Raw genomic sequence first — 18,583 nt, 5'->3', positions numbered from 1 at the left:
AAGTCATTGAAGCTTAAATGTCCATATCTAGAGTGCCAAATCCGAGTTGGATCCTCTGTAAGACAAGAAAAATATATTTCTTCTTTTTGTTGTTTCTATGCAGATAAGATGAACATTCTGTTTGAGGTCATTGCAGTCTCCATGATCAATCCTCTCTCAAGATGATAAATTTTACATTTCCCATGTTGTATGAAAATTGCAAGCCCCTTTTCTTGTAGTTGTCCAACACTTAGCAAATTAGTCTTCAGTTCTGGAACATAAAACACCTCAATGATGACCTGCACAAGTTCATTCACCAACATTCTTTTCCTATCACAACCATGCTTGAATTGTCTCCCAAACTTTACAAAATTGCTAAAACTTTCATCAAGCATGGAGAAAAGCTCCTTTTTGCCACACATATGGTTGTTGCAACCTAAATCAAGGAACCATAGCTCCTCTTTACTAGCTTCCTTGGACTCCACATATGTCATTAACAACATTTCTTCATTAACTTCTACATAATGTGTCTTTATCTTTGTCTCCTTTATTGGGCATTCATATTGAAAATGTCCAAACTTATGACAATTGTAACACTCAATGGTAGACTTGTCAAAATTTTGCCAACCTCATCCTCTCCCTCTAAATCCGCCACAACCACGTCCTCTTCCTCCTGATTGTCCTTCATAAGTAACCTTCAATGCTTGTTCTTCCACAACATGACTATTCATACGTTGTTCATGCAATATAAGACTACTTTGTAACACATCAATGAACAAGGTGTCAAGATTATTAGACTCTTCAATTAAGCACACAACATAATCGAATTTTGTAGTCATAGATCTTATAATTTTTTCAATGACCATAATATCCTCCATTTTCTCACCATGAACCCTCATATTGCTAACTATAGTAAGGGTTTGAGCAAAATATTCATTCACCGATTCTCCTAACTTCATGTTGAGCAATTTCTTTCGAAGTGCTTGACGTTGTACATGCTGCACTACTTTTGCTTCAAGAAGTCCCAAATATTCTTCGATGTATCATTGTTCAAAATAGTCTCCAAGACTGATCGATCAATGGTTTGGAAGAGATAATTCTTATCCTTCGAATCCTTCAACTTTGCATATGTAATCACCTTCTTTTGTCCTTCTGTGAGTTCTGCCCTTGATTCTGCTCTAGGGATCCCTTCTTCTATCAAGTACCAATATTCCTTTGAGTGCAGAAAATTTTTCATGATCATACACTTGTGATCATAGTGTTCATTAAGCTTTGGAATTGCTGGTTGAACAAAACTAGTTTTAGTTGTCATTCTTAAGGTTTTTTTTTTTCACTTCAAGGATTTTTTTTCTCTCCTGGAAACAAGCATCGTTCTTCTCTCCTCAAAGCAACACGAGGCTCTCCTTGTTTTTTTTTTTTAATTTCTCCTCTCCTCAAAAAGCTCTCCTCGTATTTTTTTCTTCTCTCTCCTCTAAACGCTCTCCTCGGTTTTTTTTTCTCTCTTATCTCGTCGAAACAGGCGCTGCTCCTCTCCTCGAAGCGGCACTGGAAAAATGAAGACTGATCAGCCATTCGGTCAGGCGAGAACCCAGGCGATGGCAACGTCGACGTCGGCGAAGAAATCAGAGTCGTTTCTTCCATCCGAAGTTAGGAAGCAGAAATTGGCGAAGAAGGGTTTGCGGCTGCTGCACGACTATTTTTTTTTCTTGATGTCTCTCTCGCCGTCTCTAATTTTTGGGATCTCTGGGTTTCGGGAAGCTCCGGAGGGAGCTTTTGTCGAATCAGGAGGGGTCTGCCGCTACGGTGCAGCTATTTAGTCAGCAGAGATGGCATATTATCATAACAAGAAACCTTTTGTAAGACCAGTAAACAAATTCAACATTTGAAGAACTCAGATCACTATAAAGGAAGAAGATTCGGTTTTTTAACTAATACTTACAGGAACATGAGAATCCCTGGTCGGTTTTTTAACTAATACTTACAGGAACATGAGAATCCCTGGCGTTTCTCTTGGCATCGGTGGCAGAGAAGACAGTGTAAACAAGAACAAAGGTTCCCACAATCTCAGCACCAAGGCCATCACCTTTGGTGTAGCCATGGGCAACCACGTTGGCACCACCACCAGAAACCTCGTAAGGACTCTTTCCAAAGCCCTTGACAACTCCAGCACCACAGATTGCACCCCAAGCATTGGATCACAATGTAGTAGAGGGCCCTGGTGAGGGAAAGCTTTCTGGCCAGGAAAAAGCCCAAAGGTAACAGCAGGGTTGATGTGTCCACCTGAAAGTAAGACAACTCAGAAGCATGAGATTCAAAATCAGAAAACCAAAACGTTCCCCTAGTAGTCATCTTGACCAATCCAATCCGGTACAAAATTATGAGGACAGAAACAAAAACAAAAGGAAAACTCTGAAAGGGCCTAAGTTTGTAGGAAAACTGATACAGAAGAACAGTAAATATATTTAGCAGATTTTAAGCCATATAGCAGAAAAAAATAGCAGAATATAAAAGAAAAAAGACAGAAAGGACGAAGTTCTTCTCAGAAAGACACAAAAAAAGGAGAATTCTAGTTGGTTGGCAGAGAAATCGTCCCAACATTCAAAAGAAGAAAACAGAAAATAAAGAGAATTTTTAAAAAAAAAATTTATCCCCAAGCAGAGAAAGAAAAAATCTGTAAAGAAAAAAATAATTTTTTACCTGAGATCCCAGCAAGTGCAGTAGACCAAGGCACAAATCATACCACCAAAGGCCCAAGCAATCCCCTGAATACCCACCGATGCACACTTGTTGGGAGCTCTGTTAACCCCCATCACGGTCAAGATCGTGATGTAGAGAAACAGGAAGGTAGCTATGAACTCTGCAATTCCAGCTCTCCAGAAAGACCATGACTTGAGTTCCCCTGGCTCAAACAAAGGAGCTGGTGGAGGCTCCTTGTAGTACTTGTCCTCGGTCTGTGCAGCTGTTCCAATAGGCTGCCTTTCAGAGAACTTGTTTGCTCCGAGCTTAACATCCTCTTCCTTGCCCTCCGTATCTCCTCTCTCTTGTTTCTCTCCTCAGGGGCACCAAACCGCTACTGAGAAAAGCTGTGCAGTGGTTGGAAAGATGACATAGGGAGTCTTTATAGATGAGGATTGTCAGTAGATTAAGGCCCTGATAGTGGTTTTGTCGACTTTCTTCCGCTTTAATTATGAGTTTTTGGTTATATTTTTATTCTACAAAGAAAAGAATACAGGTGGATCACGTTTGGTAGGGCCTTGACAGGCAACACTGTGAAGGACTGAAACCATTCAATTTCTCTCTTCCGTAACAAACCAGACCTGCTAGATAAAACGGAACTTTGCTACATGGTAAATCAAAACAGAGTTAAAAACTTGGACACAAACTTATGCCTGGTGGGTGGGTATTATCCATAGTTTTTCTTTTGGTGGAAAGAATCTCATTTTTTCTATGGTATAAAATACCTTCTTTCTGGTTCTTACCGACAAAGAAGACAACAATTTTAACCGGGCAAAATACAATCAAGAAGGTTATCTTTTAACTAAGAAAACTGTAGATCTGTCAAAACACAGACAAAAAAATTTCTGGGCAAAACATCCTACAGAGTCGCAAACAGTATAAGATTTTTAATCAGTTTAGATCGTCTAAAAGGATTATAATGAATTAAGGAATATCCTCATCTGTTTACAGTTTGATTAACCAGGGAGATAATATTAAAGAAACGATTTGTGGGTATTTGTGGGGTTGCATGCCAGCCCGTCTGCCGCAAATTGTTCTGGAAAGGACGCAGAGGGTTGTTGACAGAAAAGGTAGGAGGATGTGTTTGGTCCTCGTCACTCTTTGCAAATACGAAGAATAATATTATCGGTGTAAACTATTTATAGAATTATACACAAATTATAAGTGATTAGGACTCTACTATCTCTAATAAAATTAATATAAGAGGAATTTCGGTTGGAGAGAGCCAAATCCACTACAAATCTCTACTATTGTCACCATTAGGGCACCCGCACCAAAACAGCCTAATCCTCATCTTGGTTGCCACGTGTAGACTGTGATTGTCCTACGTCAACAAAGACGTTTACCCACGTGTAGCCATGTGGTTAGGATTGTGAGAGGAGAAATTTGGAAGAAACTTGAGAGAGACTGCAAAGGTGTTTGGTGGGTAGATAATAATGAGAGAGGATTATCTAAATATAATTAAGGATAAGAATAATGCTAAGAGATGATGGATTAATTTATGTGAAGGTGATTTTTTTTCTCATATTGTTGGCATTTAGATCCCTCTAGATGTATGCAGCAAATGTAAAACTATGCAAGTCAGTGACAGGAACAACTAATAATGAAGTTTCTCTGCTCAGCAGCCCCATTAATGAGCTGCAGTATCCAGACAGGAACAACTGCTTCTGCTACTAAAAATCTTGTTTTCATCAGCTTACTTACTTCCAAGTTAAAGAATTCCATGACAGAACAATTATCATCTGGCAATGAGTGTGATCTTGTCGTTCATTAAACTTTGAAGTGGGGTTTTCTACTATCTAAAATATTTCAGTAACTATGGCTTCAATCACTTGATATGCCAAGAAGAAGATTGGATGATCATATTAGGTACCAAAGAGTAAGTACCCATTTATTTTAATATAAACTTTCGACAAGCTATTACACAACGCCATCTGCTTATTACAGATCACTACTAGTAGTAGTAGTAGTAGTAGTAGTAGTAGTAGTAGATGACTAGTAGTAGATGTTTAGGGTTCGTGATTCAGTGCCACCATGGAAGTGCAGTTCAACAAGTGCCCCCCGGTCCTCCAAAATAGAAGTGTGGGCCAATCGTGGCGACATCAGCCGAGTTGTCTCCTAACTCATAGCATTGTGGTGTTGGTGTAATTGGAATAAGATTACTTGGGGCATCTACGAACTGCATGCTACTGTCTATCACCTTCATATTACTCATATAAGCTGCCTTTTTATAGCCTTCAGAAGGGAATTCACCACTCCCCATTGGCGCATAAGTTACTCCTGGGTTAACAAAAGAAGCAGTTTCTCCTCCCCACTCGATAGTGTCTGCGTAATTAGCTAGAGAGTTGAAGAGGTTCTCTGGCCAGTACCCAACTGATACATAACCATTACTGTCTTCGTACCCGAGCCACCAATCTCCAGAGGTGTCATTCTTATACACGGAAATGGTGATTTCCTCTTGAGTTCCATTGTAAGTAGAGGCAGCTAATATCATTCCAGGAGTTATTCTTGGGTGTACTTGGACGAACCCACACTTAACGTTATAGCAGTCTACGGTTGCGTAATTATCCGCCTGCCACACCATTGAGACATTAGTTGATGGTAACAGCCAATGATCTTTACTGAAAGATTAATGGGAGCTTTTTTAGGACTTACTGTAAAGTAAACGAAGAGGCGAACTTCAGTGCTGCCTCCATAATATCCTGGATATACCTGCAGTAAAGATAATCCACTCATATATGATAGAAGAAGCTAAATTTCCACAAACTGATCGAATAGATTAGAACACTTCGTTACTTACATGCCATCCGGCTTCTATAGTGTTACGTACAGGGCCACTATTGACGAACCATAACTGGGCTAGACTGAATACTTCATGGTTTGTGGTATTAATCACTGGCTTCCATACGTTTATTGTCACTTTTGTTCCATAGTAGGGGCCACCTTGTATTCTCTTCACTGCATACTGAATGACAAAAATGAAACGTAACAATTATTTGTGTAAACAATATATCTAAAGAACAAATTCGGAATTGTTTATAGGAAGGATACTTGCCTGATGTTTTACTCCTTGGCCCAAGGGCTGGTAGCCACTTCGTCCATACTTGCTGTTGTAGTTCTCCACTGAACCAAATTTTAACAAGTCCTTCATGTGGACTCTTATCATTGGAACTGTTCCCAGTGGGCAACCTTCGTCGTCTTTTTCTGTCATCATGCTAATGTAGGATGAAGGCCTGAGCTTCTTCATAGGTGGAAATGAAGGAGGTTCGAGCTGTAACACGAATTCATTTATCAAAACTCCTGTACCAGAGAGTATCAGAAACCTAAAAAAATTATAAGCAAAAGGAAAAATTTGCACCTGCACTGTGTGGTTTCTGAGTAAAGGATGATCCAGAGATGGTTGTTTGTTTATATCAACACAATCGAAAACATCTCCGGCCTTGGTCTACTTCCATATGATGAAATTGAATGCATTAACCTTCAGAAAAAGTAACTAAGATATTTGAAAACGATAATAGGCAGCGTGCGTTTAGAAATTTCACCGTGATCGTCGTCACCGGGGGCTTGTTCACAGAAGCAAGGTATTTCTTCATCCGCACATACTCTTCCACAGATACATCAAAATCATCACAGAAGCCGTGGGAAACGAAAGCTAAAATGAGTAACAACGTGAATAAACTAATATTCATCAGACGATCCATGGCTACGGAGTCTCCGTGTAGTTCCTGCAAGTATCAGATTATTGATTCTGTAAGAAAATAACTACAAGAAACTTTTCGGCTTACTGCAATGAATGAACAAAACATCAAACTAAAAAGATAAACGACCTGTAGATTACTACTAGAACTTCTTGCTATGAACACTGAATTACAAGGTAGCCTATTTATAGGAGTGGGACGCTTAATTCCTCGATATTTTCTTGGTGGAGCGAACACAATTCTGGTGGGAAATTTATTTCTGCATTAAATAGCAAGATAGAACACGCGATCCGTTTAATTTCTTCCCGGTGGTCCGAGTAACAGTAGCAATTCGCATACGGGAGTACTAAAATCTAAAAATACCTTTAACGGGACTAAGCTCTTATTGGCAGGTGGTCACTGGTTTTATAAATGGCATTTACTCACGGAACCAATCTCATTATAAAACAAAAGTGATGTTATAATAGAATTATATGAATAGAACAGTTCTTTATGAACGATTCAAACAGTAGTGAAACAGGGATCATTGTCATGATAAACCAAGGAGTTTTCGTGAGACTGAGTGAGAATATTACCTTTACACCTCTTGGGCTTTCTTTCAACCATGTGATGACAGGTTGGTGCATGCATTGAATGCAAACAGGTGAGGTTTTATTGTCGTTCAGTATGCAGAGAAGGTAACACAAGGTGGTCCTTACTACGGAAGTTACCAATGCTGGCCCTGTACGTAACACTGTACAAGTCGGATGGCATGTAAGTAACAAGTGTTCTAATATACTCGATCAGTTCGTGGTAATTTAGCTTCTTCTGTCATATAGGAGTGGATTATTTTTACTATAGGTATTTCCAGCATTTCACGGAGGCAGCACCTAGTCCTAAAAATGCTCCCATTAATCTTTCAGTAAAGATTATTTTGCTGTTACCATCAACTAATGTCTGGTGTGGCAGGCCAGGCGATGGGGGGGGGGGGGGGGGGGGGGATTTATTCTTCTTGAAGATGAAGATGAGCTTCAGCCGCATTATTCAGTTTATCTCCTGAAGTCGACAGTGGAGTGCCAGACTTCAAGTCATCTGGATGCTTAAAAGGGGGCAAGTTAACAAAACAGAAATTTGAAGTTCATCTTCATCTCTAACATGAACTTCATGTTAGTCATCTATATGAACTGTATCTTCGGACTTGGTATTAGTGTTGACGACTTCATGTGCATTGGAAAACAGTTTCCAGTGTTAGTGTCCCAACATGAGAAAAATGTTTTCGTTAAATTTAAAACTATTGATTTTATTTAATAAAAAATAGGTTAATTAAACAAAAAAGTTGTCACAGCTCAAATTATTGAAAGGAAAAGGGTCAAATTGTCAAATAAAGAATAATAATAAAAAAATATTTTATTTTCTTTTCCCTGGGTTCCAAACATACCCTTAATAGCAAATATTAAACCATTCGAATATATACAGACTCAGAATGCCAAATAAAGAATTTATCCGCTAACTGTACGTGCCATCCACAAATGGTTCGCCTTTCAACTTTCAACTTCCCTCGAGTGAAGTTGAACAAAATCTGCAATGGAGCAACTACGTCTTTTCAATCCCTCCAGTGAACACCCAGAATTTAGTGATCCATATCAACTTGGTTCAGCTCAGGGAAAGCACTAGAGCTTTGCATGTTGGCAGCATTCTTCTCCAGCATTATCAGAATCATAACATGACTCAGAAACAGGTCTAGCAACATTTAACCAAGAGTACCAAACAAAAGACCAACAAGCAGCAAGAAGATCACCATATGAACTTTTGTCAACATCCTTTCTACTCCTATGGCACAACCGAACAACCATCTATTAAACTAGACATTAAATGACTTTGGGTCCAGGGCCTAAATTATTTCTTTAATTCTAAATGAACTCTGTAAAAAAAAGCAGTGATTTTTTATTGATTGAAACAAAGCTGCAATCAAGTTTCTGCTGCATGCAAAAAGTGATACAAAATATGCTGGATTACAAAAATTGTAATGTATGTCAATATTTCCATTAATAACCTCATCTACATTCAATGAGAGGAGCTCATCCTTATGATAGAAACTAATCCAGATTATAAATAGACTCTTTAACCATCCACTTGCATTAGAGAAACTAACCTCCAAACAGGGTCCAAATTTGTCTATTGATTGTAAACAGAATATTGAACCATCTACTCGCATAAGAGAAACTAACCTCCAAACAGGGTCGAAATTTGTCAATTGATCAACACTTTTCACAACAAAGCATGATAAGCAAAATTCAAAAAATTAAACCCTATAAAGAAGAAATCGAACCATAAATACCATAAACCATGACCCTAAACCCCCAAATTATGCACGGAAATTAAAATTAAATCAAATACATCTCTAAATTAATTGGAAAAAAATTAGGGTCCTTCTGAAATTTGGGGAAAACCGAAGTTGAAGGGTGAAATCGAAGCTGAATCAAAGTAGAATAGAAGAAATCGACGCCAAAATGTCAAAAATCGAAGAAAATCGAAATCGAACGAAATCGGGAAGTATTTTGGGGGAAAAGAGAGTAGCGACAGGGAGAAGGAAGTAGGAGGCCGAGATGGAGAAGCGAGTGGGAGGCTGAAAGGGAGAGCGAGGCCGAGAGGACTTTCACAACGAGAGGAAGAAGGGAAAGGGAGGCCGATAGAGAGAAGGGAGAAGCGAGAGAGAGAAGGGAGAAGCGAGAGGTACCAGGGAGACCGGAGAGGGATGCAAAGAGAGCGAAGAAAAATTTTGAGGAAGAAATGACGAGCGACGGAGGAGACCAGGAGAGCGAGAGAGACCAATAAAAAAACGAAACGACGAGGAGATGAATGCGTAATGCGGCTGAAGTTCATCTTCATCTTACGTTGACCAACCCCCCCATAGCTTAAGTAGTGGACAAAGTGACTATAGGTTGTTTCTTCGAGGACCAAGACACTGCTCCTGAGCCCAACATAAACACATAACCTGAAGTGTTTTTCCTCTTGTCTAATTCCTCAACATAATCACTATTTGTGTAGGCAATTAATTCCTCACTTCCTTCCTTCTTGTAGAACACACCAAAATCAATAGTACCTTTCAAATACCTTAATATCCACTTTGCTGCTTGAAAATGAAGTTCATTAGGGCAATCCATGAATCTACTGATGAGACTCACCACAAACATAACATCTGGACGGGTGGCAGTCAAATACATAAGACTTCCCACAATCTGCTTTTAGAAAGTATTGTCTATACTCCATCTCCATTTTTCATGAGCTTGAATCCAGGAACCATAGGATTGCAAACTGGGTTGCACTTGTCCATGTTGAACCTCTTCGACACTTCATGAACATATTTCTTTTGACTAATAAATATGCCATCTGATCTTTGCATCACCCCAATGCCAAGAAAACATCTCATTTTTCCAAGATCAGTCATATCAAAATAAGCATCATGTTTTTTTTAAACATAGCAAACATTAACTCATCATTCCCAGTAAATATAAGATCGTCCACATCGAGACACACAATTAAGATCTTACCTTCATTTCCAGTCTTGATGAATAAAGTAGGTTCATGGTGGCATTTCTCAAATTCTTCTTTCATGAAATTGGACTCTATATGACTATACCAAGCTTGTGGAGCTTGTTTAAATCCATACAAGGCTTTTTTCAGTCTTAAAACCTTCTACTCATTGCCCTTCTGTTCATAGCCAAGTGGTTGTTCGACAAATACTTTTTCACTTAGTTCACCATGCAAAAAGGCTGACTTTACATCTAATTGGTAGATTGTCCACTCCTTTAGAGCTGTAAGAGAAATCACTAGGCAAATTGTATCTAACCGAGCTACAGGTGCAAAAACCTCAGTATAATCTACTCCATGCTTTTGAGTGTATCCCTTTGCGACCAACCAGGCTTTGTACTTATCTACTTTTCCATTCTCATTGAGCTTTGTTTTATTAACCCATTTTACCCCAACCTTCTTTGCTTCAACAAGTAAGTCTGTCAACTCTCCGTATCATTTCTCTCTATGACTTCTATTTCTACATCCATTGTTTTTCTCCACTTCATACTTTTCACAACATCACCAAATGAGACTGGATCACTGCTTGCAAACAAAACTTGGTATACAATACTTTCTTCCTCAGAGAGACCTTCTCCACTTTCGTAATCTCTCATCCAAGCTGGTGGCCTTCTGATCTTTCTGCATTGCCATTACTCCTATTTTCTTCATTTGACTCATCTGAATGATCACCCTCTATATCTTCTGTTGAATTGTCATGGTGATCAGCTTCAATGTTTCCACCATTGTTATTTATTGGGAGAGATTCTTTGTCACTTTCTCCTCAGTCCAGATCAGCCGTAATAGCTTCTTCATGACTCTTGCTCCAATCCTAACTGTTTTCTTCTTCAAAATTCACATCTTTGCTTACTATTATCTTCTGAGAAACTGGATCATACAATCTATATGTTTTTGATTCCTCACTAACTCTGAGTAGAATACATCTCACACTCTTGTCATCAAGTTTAGTCCTCTCATTATCAAGAATATGAACATATGATATGCAACCAAACACTGAAATGATCAACTGATGGTTTAATTCCACTCCAAGCTTCTTCCAGAGTCATGTTTTTAACTACCAAAGTTGGACTTCTTTTCAGAACATAAACAGTCTAATTGACTGCTTCAGGCCAGAAAGTTTTTGGAATCTTTCTTCCTGAAAGCATGCTTTGAACTATATTCATAATGGTTTGGTTTTTTCTCACTGTAATTCTGTTTTGTTCTAGAGTATATTCTGCAGTCAGTTGTCTACGTATGTTATTTTCTTTACAAAAATTTGTGAACTCGTGTGATGTAAATTCTCGTCTACAATCAGTGCGAATACATCTTATATATGAACTAGTTTCTCTCTCAACACGACTCTTATAATTCTTGAAAGTAATGAAAGCTTCTGATTTATCTACCAAGAAATAAACCCAAGTTTTGCGGCTAAAATCATAAATGAAAGTGATTAGATACGTTTTATTGCCTTTTGAAGTAGGGTTGATTGGTCCACAGATATTAGCATGCACCAGTTGAAGATTCTAAGAAGCCCTCCATGTGCTTTCTTTTGAAATGAATCTCTGTGTTGTTTTCCTACCAAACAATTTTCACATACCGTCGAATGAGCTATAAAGTGAGGCAGTCCATTCACCATTCTTTTTCGATGAAGAGTTTTTAAGCCATTGAAGCTTAAAATGTCCATATCTAGAGTGCCAAATCCAAGTTGGATCCTCTGTAAGAGAAGAAAAACATATTTCTTCTTTTGGCTGTTTTTGGGCAGATAAGATGAACATTTTGTTTGAGGTCATTGCAGTCTCCATGATCAATCCTCTCTCAGGATGATAAATTTTACATTCCCCATGCTGTATGAGAATTGCAAGCCCCTTTTCTTGTAGTTGTCCAACACTTAGCAAATTAGTCTTCAGTTCTGGAACATAAAACACCTCAGTGATGACCTGCACAAGTCCATTCACCAGCATTCGTATGTTTCCTTTTCTTATCACAGTCATGCTTGAATTGTCTCTCAACTTTACAAAATTGCTAAAACTTTCATCAAGCATGAAGACAAGCTCCTTCTTGCCACACATATGGTTGTTGCAACATGAATCAAGGAACCATAACTCCTCTTTACTAGCTTCCTTGGAGTCCAAATATGCCACTAACAACATTTCTTCATTAACTTCTGCATAATGTGCATTTGTCTTTCTCCCCTTTGCTGGGCATTCATATTGAAAATGTCCAACCTTATGACAATTGTAACACTCAATGGTAGACTTGTCAAAATTTTGCCTACCTCGTCCTTTCCCTCTAAATCCGCCACGACCTTGTCCTCTTCCTCTTGATTGTCCTTCATAAGTAACCTTCAATGCTTGTTCTTCCACAACATGACTATTCATGCGTTGTTCATGCACTAGAAGACTGCTTTGTAGCACATCAATGGACAAGGTGTCTAGATCATTAGACTCTTCAATTGGGCACACAACATAGTCGAATTTTGTTGTCATAGATCTTAGAATCTTTTCAAAATACCACAATATCCTCCATTTTCTCACCATGAACCCTCATCTTGTTAGCTATAGTAAGGGTTCGAGCAAAATATTCATTCATAGATTCTCCTAACTTCATGTTGAGCACGTCAAATTCCTTTTGAAGTGTTGATGTTGTACACGTTGCACCTGTGCCGTCCCCTTGTACTTTTGCTTCATGGACTCTCAAATATTCTTCGATGTATCCTTGTTCAAAATAGTCTCAAGGATTGATCGATCAATGACTTGGAAGAGATAATTTTTAACCTTCAAATCCTTGAGCTTTGCATATGCAATCACCTTCTTTTGTTCTTCTGTGAGTTCTGCCCTTGATTCTGCTCTAGGGGTCCCTTCTTCTATCAAGTCCCAATATTCCTTCGAGTGCAGAAAATTTTCCATGATCAAAGTGTTCATTAAGCTTTGGAATTGCTGGTTGAACAAAACTATTGTCATTCTTACTATTTTTTTCACCTCAAGGATTTGTTTTTCTCTCCTCGAAACAAGCGTCGTTCTTCTCTCCTCAAATCAACACGAGGCTCTCCTTATTTTTTTATTTCTCCTCTCCTCGAAACGCTCTCCTCCTCGTATTTTTTTCTTCTCCCTCCTATAAATGCTCTCCTCGTTTTTTTATTTCTCTCTTATCTCCGCGAAACAGTTGCTGCTCCTCTCTCCTCAAAGCAACGCTGGAAAAATGAAGACTGATCAGCCGTTTGACGGGGCGAGAACCCAAGCGATGGCAACGTCGACGCCGGCGAAGAAATCAGAGTCGTTTCTTCCATCCAAAGTTAGGAAGCAGACATCGGCGAAGAAGGGTTTGCGGTTGCGGCACGACTATTTTTTTTTCTTGATGTCTCTCTCGTCGTCTCTAATTTTTGGGATCTCTAGGTTTCGGGAAGCTCCGAACGGAGCTTTTGTCGAGTCAGGAGGGGTCTGCGGCTACGATGTGGCTATTTTTTTCTTAATGTCTCTTTCACCGTCTCTGATTTTTGGGAAGCTCCAGAGGGAGCTTTCATCGAGTTAGGATGGGTCTGCAGCCGTCTTTGATTTTCGGGATCTCTGGGTTCCGAAATTTTCTTCTCTAGAGCCGTCTCGCTCTCTCCCTCTCAAATTTCTTTTCTCTCTCGTCGTCTCTGATTTTGGGATTTCTTCCCGAACGGAATTTTCTTTTCTAGAGGGGTCTCACAAATTTCTTTTTTTTTCTTGATGTCAGACCTCTCTCCTTCTACGGCTACGGCGCAAGAAGACGAGGGGTCGCCAAAAGGAATTTTCTTCCCGGAGTCGCTAATCTAGCTTTGAAACCAGAGGTTGAATTTTTCGTATATAAAGCAAAAATCCGGGAGCTAGAAAAAAAACTGTTTATTCAAAAATCAAAATGGTTTAAAAATAGCCTTACAGAAAAACAAAAATTCTTTTGTTTTACATTTCGGAAGACATGGTCTAAGGACTAAAAATAGTCCCGAAAGAATAATTCCTTCTAACAATTCTAACAACTTTAACAAAATTAAGGTTCACTCATACCTGTTCAAATCATGGGTCACTAATCAGGTTGTTTTTTTATGACATAAAAATCATTCCAATTTTTCATCTACCGAGTTAAAGCCGCTTAGTGTTATGGGGGCTTCTTGGTCTGTAATTGTTTGTTTGCATCATTGAAGAAGAATACCCTTTTTAAAGACGAGTATGGCAGCTTTTATGAGACTTTACGATAAAGCAAATGAAGAAGACTAAATATTTTTCACATTTGATCTCAAATACGATTATTTCAAGTTGCAGAAACATGAAATAGAGTAGAAACCCTTTGTCATAGGTATACCGCAAAAGTAAAACTATGCAAGTCAATGACAGGAACAATTGAAAATGAAGTTTCTCTTCTCAACAGCCCCATTAATGAGCTACAACATCCATACATGAACAACTGCTTCTGCTACTAAAAATCTTGTTTTCATCAGCTTACTTACTTCCAAGTTAAAGAATTCCATGACAATTTCTTTCTAGTAGCAGAGAAGAACCAATTACCATTAGGCAATGAGTGTGATCTTGTCGTTCATTAATCTTTTCAGGGGGGTTTTCTACTATCTAAAACATTTCAATAACTATGGCTTCAATCACTTGATATGCCAAGAAGAAGGTTGGACGATCATATTAGGTACCCAAGAGTAAGTACCCATTTATTTTAATATAAACTGTTAGGATCTTCCCGAGCCATGGATCTTGTCACCCTTCTTCCTTCTCTTCCCTCCAGATTGGATGTTGACGCTAAGAGAGAAGCTCTATTTCTTGAACGCGGAATGGTGATGACGGAATAGAGATGATTGAGCTATGAAAGAAGCTCGACTTGGACCTCTGAGGGAGAATCTGACCTGTCTAAACTAGATTTCTCAATGCTTAATCTTCATTCCTCTTGTCATCCCCATAAATAGGTTTGGGGACGAAAATACAAGTTAGACCCGTGGGTCCATTGGTTCACGCCAATTTACATCCAGAACAAACCAAACCAAATTGAAATACATAAAAAGGGAAATAACATAATTTAATTCCTACGCCTGTTAATAACTCGGGATGCTATGGAGTCCATAACATCACCCCCCTTCTGGAGAAAGAGCTTGTCCTCAAGCTCGAAAGTGGAGTATAGAGCACTGAAAGCGACTAAGGGCTCCCATGTAGTGTCAATGGGGTCGGCATCCGCCCACTACACTAGTACCTCCCAATCGCCCTGAATGCGACGGGCCTGCAACACTTGCGCGAGAGTAGAAAGGACACATCTCTCATGTAGTGGGGGTAGAGGGGGTGTGCAGTAATGGGGAGTCTCCCTGGAAGGCCTTCAGTTGGGAGACATGAAACACATTGTGGATCTTGGCCTCGGGTGGAAGTTGCAAGCGGTAGGCGACTGTGCCAATGCGGTCCAACACCTGAAAGGGACCATAATATTTCGAAAAGAGCTTGTGGTATTTGGAGGCTATCAGTGAAAGCTGCTTGTAATGTTGGAGACGCAGCCATACATAATCTCCTGGAGAAAAGAATACTTCTCGGTGCTTCTTATCATAATATAATTTCATAGTATTCTGAGCCTCCTGGAGATAAGTTCGCACCTCATTGAGCATGACGTCCCTTTCTGCTAAAGCCTAGTCCAAGGTGGCCACCTTGGATGCACCGGGTTCATACGATAAAAGTCGAGGCGGATCTCTGCCATATACAAACCCCAACCATGAGCCTATTACACAACGCCATCTGCTTATTACAGATCACAAAGTCAATAATGGAGTTAAGATACAAAAATAGAGTAGGATAGGAGTAATGAAGTTGCCCTTAAATAATTGAAAGACATCAATAATATCATGTGCAATGGGCATTTGGAGGATCAAATTTCCATTTTTTCAGGGTAAAGGTTATGGGGGGAGGGACCCTTGAAACAGATGCCAACTTTGAGTAAAAAGCAAGCATCCAAGGAAAAGCATGGAGAACCCCTTTTAAAAGCTGAGAAGCCTTATCTGGAGAAACCATTTAGGAATGAGAGTGAGGGTGGTCTTTCAAGTATATCAGAATTTGGAATATTGAGATGAGACATGGTGGTTGGAGCCTATTGTTTTCTTGAAGCAGTTTAGGCTGAGGCTGTAGATTCTACTAGCAAAGAGTTGCAAAAGACAAACAATAGGAACTGCGGAATCAAAAGCCACAGGAAGGAAATCCACGACCTAGGAAACAAGATGAGAAGAAGTAAAATCTAATCTAAGTAGCTTGGAGAAACTATGCAGAACATAGAGCAAGATTCAAGAATTAGTTAGCAGAGATGGCATATTATCAGAACAAGAAACCTTTTGAAAGACCAGTAAACAAATTCAACATTTGAAGAACTCAGATCACTATAAAGGAAAGATTTGGTTTTTTAACTAATACTTACAGGAACATGAGAATCCCTGGCATTTCTCTTGGCATCGGTGGCAGAGAAGACAGTGTAAACAAGAACAAAGGTTCCCACAATCTCAGCACCAAGGCCATCACCTTTTGTTTAGCCATGGGCAACCACGTTGGCACCACCACCAGAAACCTCGTAAGGACTCTTTCCAAAGCCCTTGACAACTCCAGCACCACAGATTGCACCCAAGCATTGCATCACAATGTAGTAGAGGGCCCTGGTGAGGGAAAGCTTTCTGGCCAGGAAAAGCCCAAAGGTAACAGCAGGGTTGATGTGTCCACCTGAAAGGAAGACAACTCAGAAGCGTGAGATTCAAAATCAGAAACCAAACCGTTCCCATAGTAGTCATCTTGACCAATCCAATCCCGTACAAAATTATGAGGACACAAAGAAAAACAAAAGGAAAACTGATACAGAAGAACAGCAAATATATTTAGCAGATTTTAAGCCATATAGCAGAAAAAATAGCAGAATATTAAAGAAAAAAGACAGAAAGGACGAAGTTCTTCTCAGAATGACACAAAAAAAGGAGAATTCTAGTTGGTTGGCAGAGAAATCGTCCCAACATTCAAAAGAAGAAAACAGAAAATAAAGAGAATTTTGTTTTTTAAATTTATCCCAAGCAGAGAAAGAAAAAATCTGAAAAGAAAAAAACAATTTTTTACCTGAGATCCCAGCTGTGCAGTAGACCAAGGCAAAGATCATACCACCGAAGGCCCAAGCAATCCGCTGAATACCCACCGATGCACACTTGTTGGGAGCTCTGTTAACCCCCATCACGGTCAAGATCGTGATGTAGAGAAAAAGGAAGGTAGTTATGAACTCTGCAATTCCAGATCTCCAGAAAGACCATGACTTGAGTTCCCCTGGCTCAAACAAAGGAGCTGGTGGAGGCTTCTTGTAGAAAGAGGAAAAATGGATGCAATTGAAAACTCTCTAAAACCATTAGAGCTCAATTGAAGGATAAAGTTGATGACAGAGAAACTTAAAAAGCGGAATAAAAACCACCCCAAAAAAGAGCCGTAAGGTGTTAAATCGGAAAGAGAAGAAAATTATTGGGGAAGTCGGTCACGATCGCCGATTTTCGACGACACGAGTTGGTGACGGGCGATCAGAAACCAGAGAAAAGAAAAGAAAGAAGCATGAGATTAGGTTACTTGAAAGGTTGAAAGAGAGCAAAGGAGTAGAAGGTGCTATCGATCTCGATTCTCGCCTCTGTGCTGCGTTCCCTTGGCGTTGCAGGGAAGACAGGAAGACTGAAGAACTTACCAAACGGAGCAGATTGAAGTCGACTTCCTTCCCCATTTTCGCTCAATCTCCACTGCTGAATCCGAAATCCCGACTTATTACCCATCTCCCCCCCTCAGAGGCTCAGACGAAACGGCCTGAGATCAACCGAAGATAGCAACGTAGCCACACAATACCGACGGAAAACATGAAGGGGCAGATTTTGTTGCGCATAGAAAGAGCAATAAAGAAAGAAAATTTCCTATTCAAAAGGGCATACAAGAGAAGCATAGAAAGAGCAAAAATGGACGCAATTGAAAACTCTCTAAAACCATTAGAGCTCTATTGAAGGATGAAGTTGATGACAGAGAAACTTAAAAGTGGAATATCTTAGTTGTGTATGTAATTAGGTAATTTTACTTATTTATTGTTTTACTATTTATCAAAATCAAATGGAATAAGATAATACCTATTGTTTATCGATAACGTAAGGGTATTCTTGTAATTTTATATACTTAGGAAGATGTTGTTATTTATTTTATTGAATAATTTTTTACTACCATCATATATTATAAATATGTTCTTATTTTTTAAAAATTTCAAGAATTTTATATATTATTAATTATTTATTTACCGGTTTACTTGAATGATGATCAACAGCATATTAGAATTAACTTATTTCATATATTTGGTATATGCTTCATAGACCTCGTACCTATATGTGGGAGTGGCCCACGTATGACATTCATGACCAGACAATTCAATCCTCAGGGGACAAATAACCTCTGAGCCCTATGACAACATATGTGACAAGGAAAGCAACGAAAGGGCACCCTCACCAAAACCGCCTAATCCTCCTCTTGGTTGCCACGTGTAGACTGTGATTGTCCTACTTCAGCAAAGACATTTTACCCATGTGTAGATTGCCATGTGGCTTGGATTGAGAAAGGAGAAATTGGGAAGAATATGGAAAG

General features: G+C 39.2%; 1 protein-coding gene and 2 pseudogenes across 1 annotated transcript; all 3 read right to left on the bottom strand.

Moving 5' to 3' along the window:
- Positions 1 to 1,813: 1,813 nt before the first annotated feature.
- On the bottom strand, positions 1,814 to 3,266 carry LOC137938479 (probable aquaporin PIP1-5; annotated as a pseudogene).
- A 1,306-nt stretch (positions 3,267 to 4,572) lies between these two features.
- On the bottom strand, positions 4,573 to 6,556 carry LOC137939069 (protein neprosin-like). Its single transcript, XM_068784245.1, has 7 exons — positions 6,543 to 6,556; positions 6,258 to 6,440; positions 6,074 to 6,160; positions 5,771 to 5,986; positions 5,516 to 5,680; positions 5,371 to 5,427; positions 4,573 to 5,287 (listed from the first exon to the last, which is right to left on the bottom strand). The coding sequence occupies exons 2-7, from the start codon at positions 6,414 to 6,416 to the stop codon at positions 4,763 to 4,765; spliced, it is 1,209 nt and encodes a 402-aa protein (XP_068640346.1). The 5' UTR covers positions 6,417 to 6,440; positions 6,543 to 6,556; the 3' UTR covers positions 4,573 to 4,762.
- Positions 6,557 to 7,818: 1,262 nt separating this feature from the next.
- On the bottom strand, positions 7,819 to 17,930 carry LOC137938632 (aquaporin PIP1-3-like; annotated as a pseudogene).
- Positions 17,931 to 18,583: the final 653 nt, after the last annotated feature.

The sequence above is a fragment of the Aristolochia californica genome, unplaced genomic scaffold (assembly GCF_029961685.1).
Source record: "Aristolochia californica isolate CCGP_79_NKW_82.1479 unplaced genomic scaffold, dmAriCali1.0.hap1 SCAF_8, whole genome shotgun sequence".
Taxonomy (NCBI): Eukaryota; Viridiplantae; Streptophyta; class Magnoliopsida; order Piperales; family Aristolochiaceae; genus Aristolochia; species Aristolochia californica.
The sequence above is the reverse complement of the archived record's forward strand: the minus strand, read 5'-3'. Positions and strand labels throughout refer to the sequence as shown.

Bases quoted from the DNA above. Each gene is read 5' to 3' on its own strand.
- LOC137939069 (XM_068784245.1), bottom strand. From the start codon at position 6,416: ATGGATCGTCTGATGAATATTAGTTTATTCACGTTGTTACTCATTTTA. The intron at 6,161-6,257 runs GTGAAATTTCTA...ATATGGAAGTAG, and splicing joins CCCCGGTGACGACGATCACG to ACCAAGGCCGGAGATGTTTT. The intron at 5,288-5,370 runs GTAAGTCCTAAA...ATGGTGTGGCAG, and splicing joins GCCTCTTCGTTTACTTTACA to GCGGATAATTACGCAACCGT.